General features: G+C 38.5%; 1 protein-coding gene across 4 annotated transcripts in view; it reads right to left on the reverse strand.

Annotated features, from left to right (window-relative positions):
- RTKN2 (rhotekin 2) overlaps positions 1-15,578 on the reverse strand; it is a 354,426-nt gene that overhangs the window by 34,431 nt on the left and 304,417 nt on the right. For all 4 annotated transcript variants that reach the window (XM_048859307.2, XM_048859306.2, XM_048859308.2 and 1 more), the window contains 3 exons: positions 11,231-11,284; positions 10,071-10,188; positions 7,830-8,030 (listed from right to left, as the gene is read on the reverse strand). In XM_048859307.2, coding sequence (XP_048715264.2) covers positions 7,830-8,030; positions 10,071-10,188; positions 11,231-11,284 — 373 coding nt within the window. The remainder of the gene's footprint in view (positions 1-7,829; positions 8,031-10,070; positions 10,189-11,230; positions 11,285-15,578) is intronic.

Raw genomic sequence — 15,578 nt, forward strand, 5'->3', positions numbered from 1 at the left:
TTCTGATGAGGAAAGTTTTCCCTTTTGGGTAGGAGAGGGTTGTGGTTTAATTTTGAGTTAGCTACTGGATTTCATCTGGATTATTTTAAAATCCTTTCAAACCACCTAAACAGAAACAAACAAGCACAAAATGCTAAAATATCAAACTCTAAATAAATAAATATCAAGCAAAGATTCTCTAAAAGTTATCCACAACCAGCTGCTATAACACAGTTGTTCCCCAGAATGTCACAGGTAATCACCTAGAAAAGCTGTCAATAGGTATTTTCAATTAACCCTGTTAAAGATGCAAGAGTCACTACTAGATGATATAGGTTGGAAGTGGCATCTCTCAAGGAAAGATGGGAAGCAAAATTTGATAAATTACCATTATGTAAAGAAGCTTTTTACTAAGAATATTTGAGAGATAGTGTGCGCAACTGAAATTAAAACTGTTTTTTTGGGATGAGTGGCTGTGATTTGTCAGTCTCCAAATGTTACTGTTAATAGCATGCAACACTTCAAATTCAGTTTTGCTAGTACTGACTGAGCTATACTAACACTTATTTGGTCACATCTCATTTATAGCATAAGAAAAAAGTTAAATAGTGGAAACAGTAATCAATAGTATATATATATGATGTCAGTGTTTCTTATTAAGTAACTTTCTCATTTCATTATTTGAATATTTACATTTTTAACATTAATGTTCCATTTACTCCTCTCCTGCCCCCTCCCCCTTCCATTAACACATTGAAGGGCATCTCTCCTCTCAAAAGAAAGATAGGAGAATCTATCTCAGGAGGCTCTTAGTCACCAGGAGTCAAGACAGAGAGCTCAGGAGAGAAGAGGGCTATTTTTAGATGGTTTGCTGTTGCTTCTCTCTTTGAAAGCTGTAAACCATATGCAGGTAAATATGGCTAGCAACTAATTTATTTGCTACACCTAAAAACAAAACAAAGCCAGTGAAGGGATGTCTCTGCTTAACTTGGATACATGGCAAATGCATCTAGCTGAGCTAATCACCAGACCTTCTGCAACATACTTCTTTCTAAATTAACCTATTACTCCAGCCCAGGCCTACTCAAAACCACTGACAACAATAAAGTTGAAGCAGCTAAATGAACATGCCTAAATCCGCTCACTGTCTTAGCCACTAATATTCTTTTTAAAACAAGTGTTGGTGTTTAAAACAAATGGTTAGTGTTAGAGGTTTCAGATACTCAAGTAATAATTTAAATAAACTTGTGTCTCATTTCTGAGAACAAAAGTTCAGGACCTGGAACAGAAGAAAGGCTAGAACTAATGTTATTAAAATGGTTACCAACCAGATTTTTGTATTTGCGATCGATGATGCCTCTTCAGACTTCTAACAATACTTTAAGAGGCTAGCCAATTCATATGAAAAATGTGGGTGACTAGAGACTAGGTAAGGCCTCACTGGTGCCCAGTACTACTCTTTAAAATTCAGATACTTTTAAGACTATTGCTTATTGATACATGGACCAAATCATATACATTGTACTGAGTTGGAGCATGCTGGAATGAGCTTTCCAAGATTTTGTTTTGTCCTACTGGGTAAGATTTCTTGGAACAGGCCTGTTTTTAAACTAAAGCCAATAAACAGTCTTGCTAGTTTGAAACAAAGAAAACTGGAGGGTTTTTTAATGTTTCCCTTTAATGTTTAAAAAACAGTAGAACAGATTTATGAACCATGACTCTGGCTTCACTCTGACCTACAATATGACACTAAAGAGTACCACTATTCTGTCTTACCTTTTCATCCACAGAAACAACAGCCATTGAAGAGTTTTTTTAAAAATTCCTAATTACCACCATTGACGTACTTTGTTTAAATCACAAGCAAACTTAAAAGTGTTGGGAAATGTTACTGGGCAAACTACAAAAATTTAAAGATTATTTTTAAAATGACTATTTATTATGGGAACAGCACTTACAGATTATGTGAATGTGGAAAAACGTGGAATCAAAAAGGGGAGGTTACTTACCTGTAACTGGAGGTTCTTTGAGATATGTGGTCCCTATCTGTATTCCACTGAGGGTAACGTGCAAGTGCCATGCACCCGGGCTTTTAAAGTAGTATTGTTCAGCGGTCCGCACATGTGCCCCTGTATTGCCTTGTGGTTTCACCCAAAGCAATAAAGGTTGGGACAGACTGCCAGCATCTCCAGTTCCTTCTCCACTGCAGATTTATTAGATTTGCAGCAGAGGGGAAGGAGGGTGGGATTGGAATACAGACAGGGACCACACACCTCAAATAACCTCCACATACAGGCAAGTAACCTCTCCTCGTTCTTCGCATGATGGTCTCTATGGTATTCCACTGAGGATTCCACTGGTATTCCACAAGCAGTGTCTAGATAGGAGAAGGATGCGAGGAAGATGATGGAACTGTAAAATGGAGGCTCACTGTGCCGAATGAGGCGACTGTCGTGGAATCACGTACTAAAGCGTAGTGGAAGGAAAAGATGTGTACCAAACTCCACGTGGCTACCTTACATATACCTGCAAGGGGCATGTCATGGAGGTTGATATTTGTGCTCCCGTTGAATGGGCCTGTATCCACCTGGTGGGGAGCATCCCAACAATTGATAGCAGTGCATAATACACCCAGAGACCCATTTAGAAATTCTCTGGGTGGAAATGACTTGCCCTTAAATTCTCTCTGCTATGGTGACAAATAGCCTTGGAGACTTCTGGAATGGCTTTGTCCTTTGGATGCAAAAGGCCAGGGCTCTACACACATCAAGGGAATGAAGTCATCATTCTTCATTAGAGGCCAGTGGTAAGGAGATGACTTCCAGTGGGATGGTGAGTATAGTGTCCATGGATTGGTGTATAGGAGAGTAGACCCCTTGCAGCCATAGCTGTAGTCCATCTGAGGAGAAGACCTTTCAACCCATAAGGTCTTACCTTCCCTGTCTGCCGGAATGGAGCGTGGGTGTTCTTTGGTCTGCTCCCACACAGCTTGTATCACCAAGGATTTTGGAGGCGGATGTGAAAATAGAAATTCTGACACATTAGTGGGGATGTAGTATCTTTTCTCAGCTGCCTTGGTGGTGTGCACGGGACCAGAATATGCCACACAGTTTGCGCCGGTTGAAGAATGGCCTCATTGATTGGTTGAGCCACCCTTGCTGGTACCAATGCATGCAGAATGTCTAGTAACTGATGTTGACTGTTCTACAGCTCTCCTCGTGGGATCTCAAGAGCACTGGCTATCCTCTGTACCAGCTCTTGAAACTGTCAGCAGTCGTCTGGTGGGGAGGAAGTTGTCGATGACACGGCAGCATCTGGAGACAACAAACTTAGTCTCTCCATATCCACCGGTATTGTCAGAACCAGGCAAATCAGTGAGTCATCTAACCCCATTTCTGAATCTCTGCTGGACAAAGTTTGTGGGGACGAGATGGGGGAGTCCTCGAGGCAAACAGGACCGCTCTGAAGGCGAATACTGAGGCCACGAACTCCAATATAGCCAACCTGGTTGAGCTTGCTGCTGTTGAGCCTGTGCCCATGGAGCAGGGTACCAGCGCCAGGGATAAGGCAAAGTGGGGAACTGCCACAGTGCCGTCGGAACCCTTTGGTAGTCGTGCTTCGAGAGTGGGAGCGGCGGGCTGTGTCTAATGTTCACATCCTCAGAATTGGAAACCTCCACAAATGGCATTGCCAACAGAGCTATTAGAACGAGGTTTGTCAGAGTAGCATGGGTAGCATGTGGCAGAAGTAGTGGGGGATGATGGGGCCCTCTGAGCAAGTAAGCACATCAGAGCACGGGGAGACCTCAGTCCCTCCAAGGCGAATAGCTCATGGGGACCAGGAACACTTCCGAGTCTACCAGGCATCAGTGGTATCTGGACTATTGATGGGACCAGAACTGGTAAGGGCATCTGTCTCAGAACCAACGGTTCAAGGGAAGCTGGTGGAGCTGAAGTAGACAGAGTAAGAGAGTCTGGAATCAGTACAAATGGATTCAGTGAGCGGTGCAGCCTTTAGTTACTCTTGTGAGCCTTGAAATGCATCATTCCTCTGTGGCTGGAAGTCATGGACGGTGCAATGTCCTTCTTGGACTTGGAGGAAGACTTACTGCTATGCTTATGCATGTGCTTCTGGGACTCATGACTAGGCCTTAGCACGGCGTCTGTAGCACTGATACCAGCAGAGCTGAACGGAGGTTCTGCGGTACAGGGAGGGTCTTTAGGGTGCTCAGGCCGATATACAGGGGGGTTCCCCGGCTAGGATCCAATTTTGGCCCCATGGCAGCCTCCATGAGGTTGAGTTGAAGAACTTGGCTTTCCCACATATGGGCAAGGAAGGAGAGGCAGATACTACATATGGATACGATGTGGGATTCCCCCAAACAGCACTGGTGCACATCACTGATGGAAAACGAGCAAGGGCACAAACCATATGTTTTGAATCCTGGCATATTTGGCATAATCCAGTATCCAGGCATGGATGGGTGGGGAGGAGGGATTGTTTGGCAGGAAAACCGCTGAAGCAGCATTCCAAGTCCTTAATCCTATCAGCTACTACGAAACTAGAAATTAATTTTTAATAAAACAATAAAACAGTAACTATGAATGAGGATAAAATCAATTTTTCTAAAATTTGTTGAAAATGCCTCACTAAGGACAAGAGAGCAACAAAAGCTCCGACTTGGACCATGCAGCAGTGAGGAGGAACTGGAGACTCTGGCGGTCCACCCCGCACTTTATCGCCTCGGGTGAAACCACAAGGCAATAGAAGGGCACATGCCAAACGACACTACTTTCAAAAGTTCTGGCTCCAGGCACATGCGCATAACCCTCAGTGGAATGTAATAGGGACCATCGCTCGAAGAAAACACTGTTCTGTGCCAAATTTAATTAGGTAAGCTCCTGCCAAGTGGCTAGTAAGCATTTAATGCCTTAGATATTGCACACACCTGTGCTTTACAGCAAGTGGGCAGAAAAGCTACTATAAGCATATACTATGGAAACAACAACAAATGAAAGACTCTGGACACTGGTTCATGAACGCAGAGTGGAGGGAAATCACTGTGCTAGATTTAACAGCAAAACAACTGTTTAACAGGATAAAACAGCCATCTTCTAAATGGAAAAACCTAGTACATTTTACTTTGTTTCTTCCAACATACAACAGAGTAGAACAGAATGTTGGGAGAACAGAGAGGTAATATACCCTTTTTCTAAGTCACTGTAGCATGAACATATATGATAGTAAGCTATGTACAGTGCTGGCTGCCTCAGTATAAAATATTGAAGATATGAAATGTTCAGAATACAGCTATCAAGAGGATAGAAAGGTTGAGGAGTTGTGTATAAGCAAAAAACAGAGCTGCAAGTGTATGGCTTGAGGGAAAAGGAGCTTAGGTAATTAGAGTTTACACATCTGAAAGAACAAGAACTGTGATACAGAGAAGGATAATTAGGAGTACCAGAAAAAAAGGTGTTTTAAAAAGTATAAAGGTATTTCTATTGGTAACAATGGTTCAAATATGGAACAGGAACCAAGGTAAGATGCAGAAGCTCCATCACTAAACACACTATTCACAATTAGGGCTGTCAAATGATTAAAAAAATTAACTGCAATTAATCGTGCTGTTAATAATAGAAAACTATTTTCAAATATTTTAATTCAATTACAACACAGAATATGAAGTGCAGAGTGCTCACTTTATATTTATTTTTATTACAAATATTTGCATGGTAAAAAACAAAAGAAATAGTATTTTTCAATTCACCTAATACAACTGTAATGCAATCTCATCATGAAAGTTGAACTTGCAAATGTAGAATTATGTACAAAAAATAACTGCACTGAAAAATAAAACCAAACAATGTAAAACTTTAGAGCCTAGAAAGTCCACTCAGTCCTACTTCTTGTACAGCCAATTGCTCAGACAAACAAGTTTGTTTACATTAGCAGGAGATAATGCTGCCCATTTCTTGTTTACAGTGTCATCTGAAAGTGAGAACGGGTGTTCATCTGGCACTGTTATAGCTGCTGTCGCAAGACATTTACATGTCAGATGTGCTAAAGATTCACATGTCCCTTCATGCTTCAATCACCATTTCAGAACACATGTGTCCATGCTGATGGTGGGTTCTGCTCGATAACAATCCAAGGCAGTGCGGACCAATGCATGTTCATTTTCGTCATCTGAGTCAGATGCCACCAACAGAAGGTTGATTTTCCTTTTTGGTGGTTCGGGTTCTGTAGTTTCCACACCAGAGTGTTGCTCTTTTAAGACTTCTGAGAGCATGTTTCACACCTCATCCTTCTCAGATTTTGGAAGGCACTTCAGATTCTTAAACCTTGGGTCAAGTGCTGCAGCTATCTTTAGAAATCTCACATTGGTACCTTTTTGCATTTTGTCAAATCTGCACTGAAAGTGTTCTTAAAATGAACATGTGCTAGGTCATCATCTGAGACAGCTAGACCATGAAATATATGGCAGAATGCGGGTAAAACAGAGCCGGAGACATACAATTCTCCCCCAAGGAGTTCAGTCATAAATTTAATTAATGCATTTTTTTTTTAACAAGCATCGTCAGCATGTCCTTTGGAACGGTGGCCAAAGCATGAAGAGGCATACAAATGTTTAGCATATCTGGCACATAAATACCTTGCAACGCCAGCTACAAAAGTGCCATGTGAATGCCTGTTCTCACTTTCACGTGACATTGTAAAAACAATCTCTCGTAAATGTAAACAAACTTATTTGTCTTAGCGATTAGCTGAACAAGAAGTAGGACTGAGTGGACTCGTAGGCTCTAAAGTTTTACATTGTTTTGTTTTTTAATACAGTTATGTAACAAAAAGAACTACATTTGTAAGTTGCATTTCACAATAAAGAGATTGCACTACAGTACTTGTATGAGGTGAATTGAAAAATACTATTTCTTCTGTTTATGATTTTTACAGTGCAAATATAGGTAATCAAAAATAATAATATAAAGTGAGCACCGTACTTTGTATTCTGTGTTGAAATCAAAATAAATATATTTGAAAATGTAGAAAAACATCCAAAAATATTTAATACATTTCAATTGGTATTCTATTGTTTAACAGTATGATTAAAATTGCAATTAATCTCAATTTTTTTTTTTAGTTAATTGCACAAGTTATTCAAAATAACTATTCACAATATGTTCTGTAAGGCACTCGGATATTCAGTAGGGACAGTACTGAGTACTGCACAAAAGGTGGACTAGAGGTCTACTAGGTTTTTCCCACCTTAAAACCTCTAATCATTACATTAATAGTTTTTTTCATTTAATATTAAAAAATTAAGATTTCCAACAGCAGTATTAAAATATATCAAGTGTGCTTGGCACCCACAAATCTCACTAAAGTCAAAGAGAACAGAAGGTACTGTGTACCTTTGAAAATTAGGCCACTTCTATTTATATAAATTATGGGGCCTAACTTTAAGCACCCCAATTTGAAAACCTCAGTCAAAATATTTGTCAACTATTCTACACTACACGGTGTGCAGTTGTGGTGTTCCACCTGCTGATTACCACCATGTACGTTTTCTCATGTCTGTTTAAAAAAGAAATCGATTATGTAGCTTGTAAAAAATAGTCGATTTTTGCAGCAGTGTGGTGATGAAGTAATACCTGTTCATGTAGTTAAGGTCAGAATCAGGACCCAAGGCTGATGTACATGATGTGAATTCACTCCTGCATTCTGATTTTCTCTTGAAATGAAAGTTATGTTCCACATGGACATATACTGAACTACTCATATCTTAGCAATTTTCTGAAGTTCTACAAGATTTTTTAGCCTACAAGAAACACAATTAAGAAAAAATAGCTTACAGTATGATTGGGTCAGTGAATGAAAGGGATTCAGGGTTGTCTTCTTCTTGCAAAGAGTTGATTTTCTTTCCAGTATCTTTACCAATGGAGGTCTTAAATTTGTTGGCTAGCTTCTTAGGAGTGTTTGTTATAATTGAAGATTGGTCTGTACAGCAACTATACACTTCAAACTTTACTTGGAAGTCTGGCCCCGCTTCATCACTGAAAACAATTTTTTTGGATAATTTGTGAATTAACTGAGTACAGAATGAAAGTACAATAATGTATACTGTTCATCAAGGCAAAGAATTCCATTAGATTGCCAGAACAAATTGTGTGTTAAAATGGAATTAAGGACAAGAGTATGTATCAGCAATTTAAGAATAGAAATTATAGTGATGTTATAATTATCCCATAAACAAACATTATAAAAACACAGGAAATTCAAAGTTTAGACTAAAACGTGAGAAAGCCAAATGTATTATGGAAATGCAGATAAGGCAGCCAAACGAACAAGCAACATGATACGCTGTACCAGTACATACACCTCGGTAACAAATATATCTCAATCCACTTGAAGCTGAAGTTCAAGTTTGTTTGAGAGTATGACTGTAAGGAATTAAATATGTGCATCACAGAAAGTTGTGTGTGAAATTAATAAAGATTTTGTTGCAGTGCATAAATGAGTTTGAATATTACCATGTTTGGCTGCAAAGGCATGTAAGTTGCTGTGAATATTAATACTGGCCTACCTGATTTTTAGTCATTGCATTAATAGCAAGGACACTTGGGCAATCTAAAACGGTTAAGTTTTTTGTGAAGGATTACAAAATGCTTGGGCTTTTCATACAATTTAATTTTAAACTCCCAATGCTGAAGCTTTAGATTAGATTCACAAGGCAAAAAATGGATAAATATTCTGAATGCTAAAAAGTGACATTTCTATTCATTATCAAAATTTCAATTTTTTAAAAATACAGCATTTCTAAGTGATGGTTACCAAAGTCTAGATTTGTAAATGAAACTACATGAATAGTAAAAAAAGTGTATAATAAAATAAATTAATTATTCTTAACACACTGAGATTGTTTGGTTTAAACTATGCCTTTGGATTAGTTTCTCCAAAGGCCCTGCATTCTCTAATGTGGCTTTGCTATATGTATCAACAACAGCTGAATGAATTGAAATGTTCTCTCGAGTTGTTAGACAGAAACCTGGGCAATTAAGGAGTTGGCTTATGATGATCTACAAATATTTTTAAGTAGTTTTTTGCCCTACTTTTTTATGCTTCATAAAGATAAAGATTTTATAAAAATTCTTTAACCTTTGAAACATCTGGAATATCAAAACAGTCTTCTGTGGTTTGCTGCAAGACTTACTACAGGTCTATTGTTAGCTCTCCTACCCTTTAATGGGTGGAGTTAAATCTTTGCCTTACATATTCATTTGAACAGGTGTTAACAAAAAACATTCTTAAAGTCTGTTTAGAAATCCCTTTCCTTCTCAACTTCTGAGTTTTCAGTCTATCAGCTTTTGTTTTAACTAGTTCTTGAGTTACCAGAGAGCTTCCAGAGTAGATATGACTCAAATATTTAATTAAAAACGAGGGGAAAAAAACATTAAGTGCCTCACAACCTTTCTTTATAAGTTAAAAACACACAAAGGAATACAAGCCCAATTCCTCCTCCACCTTTAACGGGCGGTGAATAACTTCCTGTCCAGTTTTCACAGCGAGAAGGATGGTGGCTGTGGCACAGGCTCATGAAGGTGCAGTGGAAGATCAAGCAGAGAGTTTGTTTGTTTTTCAATACCTAGTGGCAATAAGGAGGTGAACTATGGGATCCCTGAAAAAAAATATGATAGCTGCCTTATGTGGTGATTGTATCCAACATTTTAAGTATTAATGTTTCTCGTTTACATGAAGTTCTGTAAAATACTTTCAGTTTTAATGCATTAATTTAATTACACACACGCACACACACAGCAGCCCCACTCATTTAAATCACAGTAAAACATTTCTGAATATGACAATGGAAAAGGCATATAGTTCAAGTGATCTAGCTAAATATAGCATCACTATAGGAGCCCAAATTCCTTGGGTAAACAGAAGGATTCACCACCCATCCAAGTCATCAGAAGAACTTCCATTTATTTCAGTAGCTATTGGATCAAGACGTATGTACGTATCACATCATGTCTTGTTTCATAAGAAAGAGACAAAAGTTAACATGTTTACTTTGTTCAACAAAACTTGATACTCACAATATGGTTACATTTTCAAAACAGATATCAGTTATTGCCTTATCCACAATAACCATGTCTGTATCAAAAACCTCAGCTCCCATTTTGAATAAGCAAAAAATTGCATAGCGCGGTGATCCTGGGGAAGAACCAAAGAAATGTTTTAGCAGAGACGTTATGTAACACAACGTTAAAGTTTTCCTGTAAATGAAGACATTGAAATGAGTTTCAAATGAAATTTAACTTGAATCTATGATGCGTTATCAAAGAATTCTTGTAATCATAAATTATACATCCTAGAGTGTTATGCATTTAGTAGTTGAACCATCAAAGCTGCTGCATCTGCTAAGCAACATTTCTAGAAAGAAAAGTTAATTTCAACCTTTACTCAAGCATTCCTTTCTACAGGCATCTATAATACTTGCTAATAATTTCAAATACTTCAGTAAAAAGTATTTGTGCTCAATAAGATCAATTAAAACCAAACCAAAACAGCTGAACACCAGAGTGTATACCATATTATGAATGCACTAATGGATTAGAGTATTTTGCCATACTAAGCCCCTCTGACCCTATTGAAAACAAAGTGAAATCAATGCCAGGTGACAGCTGGAACAGATTTAGGGTTAATCTCCATTACATAGCGAAGTGCATGCATTTGTGAAGACTACCAAATAATCCACTCAACGCCAACAGAGAGAACATTCATTTAAATCCTTCTCTGGTAAAGGCATCTCCCACCAAATATGCTTTCAAATTCAGGAAAAAAGATACAACAAGTTTATTCAGAATTTTTTCAGCTGTTAGTCAACTTAGTGGTGCCACTTTTTATTTCTTCCTCTGAAGTTTCAATCTTCCTCTCTCAAAAGCATCTCCAACATCCACCTAAACTACAGTATTAGAATTTCATTCAGCTCAGATACGCCCAGGCTTCTCCACAGCACCACTTTCTCAGTAGTAGCAATTTAAATGAATAGAAACTGCATAATTCTAACCTATTTTAAATGGCTACCACCACTGCCTTCAGGGTAAGAGTTACTGTGCAGTAGTGCAGATAGTACATAGTTCTGCAAAATTCTCTCAAAAAGATATAGTGAAAAGGAGGGTCTCCACTCCATGTCCAATTTAAACTTTGATAAACATTACCTGTTTATATAACAGTTCAATAAAATCTAACATACTTTCTTTATTGTTGAAGTGATCAGAGCCTTTCCACATTAATGGTATGCGAATATCTAAAGAAGAAAAGGAAAAATTAAGTTATAAGCAACAGTGTAGACCTGCGGTCCAAATAAAACACAGAATATTTCTGGTCTGTTTTTCTACCGTTCTATTTCTGGCCATAGTATGGCCTACTCTTTCGATCCAACAAATAGCATAACTAATTCAATCACTACCACTAATGCCAAAAGAAACTTCATAACTTAACTAGCTCAATATGAAGTGTCATTCTCCTTTAGAAATGTTCTTAATCCCAGCATAGTTCATAATCTTATTTAAGAATATCTGAAATAACATCTCCGGGTGGCTGCTGGAATGTGGCTCTGAGTGATATTTAAGTCCATTTTACAGTGAAGATATGTTACGTGAAATACTCTTGCTATGTTTGTGCTGGTAACCACTCATTTTGCTACAAGAAAGACAACCCCTCTATATTTAAAGCTAACTGGGAGAAGTTTGTGTGGCAAGTGCTTATTCTTGCCTTGCCAGTCATTGAGCAAATACCACTTGCAATTACATACCAAGTTTGGATCACCTTAGCTGGCACAAAAATTAAAAAAAGCTTTTTAGTAGGACTGTTGATTAATCGCAGTTAACTGATTCGATAACTCAAAATTAATCGCAATTTAAAACATTAATTGCAATTTTAATTGTGCTGTTAAATAATAGAATACCAATTGAAATTTATTAAATATTTTGGATGTTTTTCTACATTCATATATATTGTATTCTGTGTTGTAACTGAAATCAAAGTGTATATTATTTTTGTTTACAAATATTTGCACTGTAAAAATGATAAAATAGTATTTTTCAGTTCACCTCATATAAGTACTGTAGTGCAATCTCTTTGTCGTGAAAGTGCAACTTACAAATATAGATTTTTTTTTGTTTGTTACATGACTGGAATCAAAAAACAAAACAATGTAAAACTTCAGAGCCTACAAGTCCACTCAGTCCTACTTCTTGTTCAGCCAATCGCTAAGACAAATAAGTTTGTTTACATTTAAGGGAGATATTGCTGCCCTCTTCTTATTTACAGTGTCACCAGAAAGTGAGAACAGGCATTTGCATGGCATTTTTGTAGCTGGCATTGCAAGGTAATTATGTGCCAGATATGCTAAACATTCATATGCCCCTTCATGCTTCGGCCACCATTCTAGGGGACATGCTTCCATGCTGACGACGCTCATTAAAAAAAAATAATGTGTTAATTAAATTTCTGACTGAACGCCTTGGGGAGAATTGCAGGTCCCCTGCTCTGTTTTACCCGCATTCTGCCATATATTTCCTGTTATAGCAGTCTCGGATGATGACCCAGCATATGTTGTTCATTTTAAGAACACTTCACTGCAGATTACACAAAACACAAAGAAGGTACCAATGTGAGATTTCTAAAGATAGCTACAGCACTTGACCCAAGGTTTAAGAATCTGAAGTGCCTTCCAAAATCTGAGAAAGATGAGGTGTGAAACATGCTTTCAGACGTCTTAAAAGAGCAACACTCTGATGTGGAAACTACAGAACCTGAACCACCAAAAAGGAAAATCAACCTTCTGCTGGTGGCATCTGACTCCACCAACATCCAAAAATAATAAATGGTGTTCTATTATTGGTTAACAGTGTGATTAATCGTGATTACTTTTTTTAATCACTTGACAGCCCTTTTTAGTTAAAAGAAAAAGTTACCTTTTACTTTATAACCATATTAAAGGGCTAAAGGTAGAGCAGCTTAATTCTTCTAAGTCACTTTCTTTTGGTAATTAACAATGGAGCTGGTATTTCTTTAAACAAACTTCTTATTTCATCTTCCCTGATAAGTTCAATTTTATCTGACACTGGCAGACAGCAGTGCCTATTGTTATTTATAGATTTATTCCTCAAATACATGTCACGTGAAGTGAACTCTATAAAACAAAGTTGGCTCCAGAAGTACAATACGGCAACTTTATAAAGAGCATGCAATATTTAGGTGACTTGAGATGGCATCAGTGAACAGCATTAGTGCAAATATGCTGGCTTTCATTAAAAAATCTTTAACATCTTCTTTTTATATAGGAACTTTACTAGCTGTGGAATTGGTCTGTACAGAAAGTATACAGAAAAAATACACAGATACTTCTGCAGCAAGTCCCATTAGTCAGTTATTCCCAGAGGACTTTTCATCCAAGGTTTCTTGTTGTTTTAATTGGACCAGCAGTAAGGTTGTTATAAAGTGTTTGATTTGTTCAGTACGAATGTTATCTAGACCAGCAGCTTTGCCATTCTTCAGGGTGTTATTCTGGAGGTTAATTTGGTCATTTTACATTGTGCCTCAAAATTGTAAGTTTCCTGCTCTTCTTGCTACTCAAGCCGGATCTTGGGTTGTCTGTTTGGTGCCCTGCTATTTTCTAGGAGTTGGTGTACAACCTGGTCTTCAAGAACATTGTATTGTTGCTCTGCCTTTCTTGGGTCATTGTTAAGCTTCCAGAAGGTAATCCATGCTTTCTTGCTGCTATGGGTTGTATCCGTACTCTCAATAAGATTCTGCCATGACTTCTGTTTTTCCTCCATTAGTGCAGAGACCAGTTCTTCACAATTGTCGTCCGTGCACATTTTGGCTACCAGGTTGTGTTTTGCACACCAGAGCCCTTTGACATTTGCCGATATTATTGTCAGTGCTGGCCTTGATGAGGACCATTTTGAATGACATTGACAACTGCTTTGATGTTCAGGTACAGTCAGTCGGTTATGATGATGATTGAGTTGGTCTGCACGCATAGAAATACTTTGGTTAGATTGTAGTCATAGGTGTTCAGCATGATTTACAGATTTAGAGAATCTAGCCACCAGACTAGCTGACATTTGGACTGACCAAATCAAACACTTCGGACCAGCAACAAAGACCTGGTTGCTTAAGTTGTTTAACATGTGCTCAGTCACACACAAAGCAATGAGCATGTGTTGTGACACTCCTGAAGCTACAGAAGGATGCAATGGAGCTGGTATTTCTGAAGAAATTCAGGCCTATATCACTATTATCACCTCTGCAAACTATACAAGCATCACATCTTAAATCATCTACCACCAGTTGCTGAAAAGCACCTAATCCCAGAGTAAGGTGGAGTCTACCCAGGAAAATCATGCACGGGAAAAGTGCTAAACATCAGCCAATACATCAAAGATGGCCTTGAAAAGGATATGGTAGCAGGCACTGTGTTTGTTGTCCTATCAGCAGGATATGACATAATGAATTACTGAAGGCTCCTCTCTAAAAAATACAACATGCTGAAAGATCACCACTTTGTATAACTGATTCAATCTCTATTAGAGCACTGATGTTCTTACATTGAACTACGCAGGAAGCAGAGTTTATAGCAGCAAAAGAAAATGGCCTACCACAAGCAAGCATACTCTTGCCAGTACTCTTCAACATCTACACAAATGATCAACTGTTCCAGCTCAACACAAGAAGTTTTATCTATGCCAATGATCTATATGTTGCTGCCCCAGCCAAGGATCTCACCCTGATGTAAGCTACATTAATATCGGCACCATCTGGGCGCTTAGTCTATTACACTAGGAACTAGTTGCATGCCAACACAGCCAAAACACAAGCGAGTCTCTTCCATCCTCAGCATCTGAGGCCAATATACAGCTCATCATCATTTGGAATGGGGTACCGCTTGCTCAACACTGAAATCCTGTCTACCTTGGAGTGACGCTATACGGTACTCTCTCCTTCAAGGCACACATGAAGAAGACAAAAGGCAAAGTTAGTGCCCGGAACAACATACTCAGTAAACTTGCAAATTCAAAATGGGGAACCAACCCAGCAACACTAACAGCCACTGCACTTGCACTTTGCTATTTGACAGCTGAATACGCAGGTCCAATGTGAGAAAGGTCAGCTCACACAAAGAACCTGGACCATGTGCTGAATTAACAGCTACAGCTACATCATATGATGCCTAAAACAAATAGCTTCTGTGGCTATTAGGAGAGCAGACATCTGCTTCATGGTCATAGCAGTTAGTTGCCTGAAATCTCGGAAAAGCTTCCTAACTGCAACAGAATCACTTAAAAAAAACGCTGACAGCTGAACAAGTGGAAATGTGGCTCAAATGGCTCAACATACCCAATGAAGATGCCAAATACCCATCTACATTGCCAAACACCTTCCCGCAGGTGCAGAAAAAGATTGGTTAACCTGGAGATGTTTAAAATGACTCCGATCAAGAGCTGACAGGTCAAAAGTCAATATGCAGAAGGGAAGCTATTCCAACTACCTAGACACACATGACTGAGGTGAACTGCAAACCACAGAACATC

This window comes from Caretta caretta, chromosome 7 (assembly GCF_965140235.1).
Source record: "Caretta caretta isolate rCarCar2 chromosome 7, rCarCar1.hap1, whole genome shotgun sequence".
Taxonomy (NCBI): Eukaryota; Metazoa; Chordata; order Testudines; family Cheloniidae; genus Caretta; species Caretta caretta.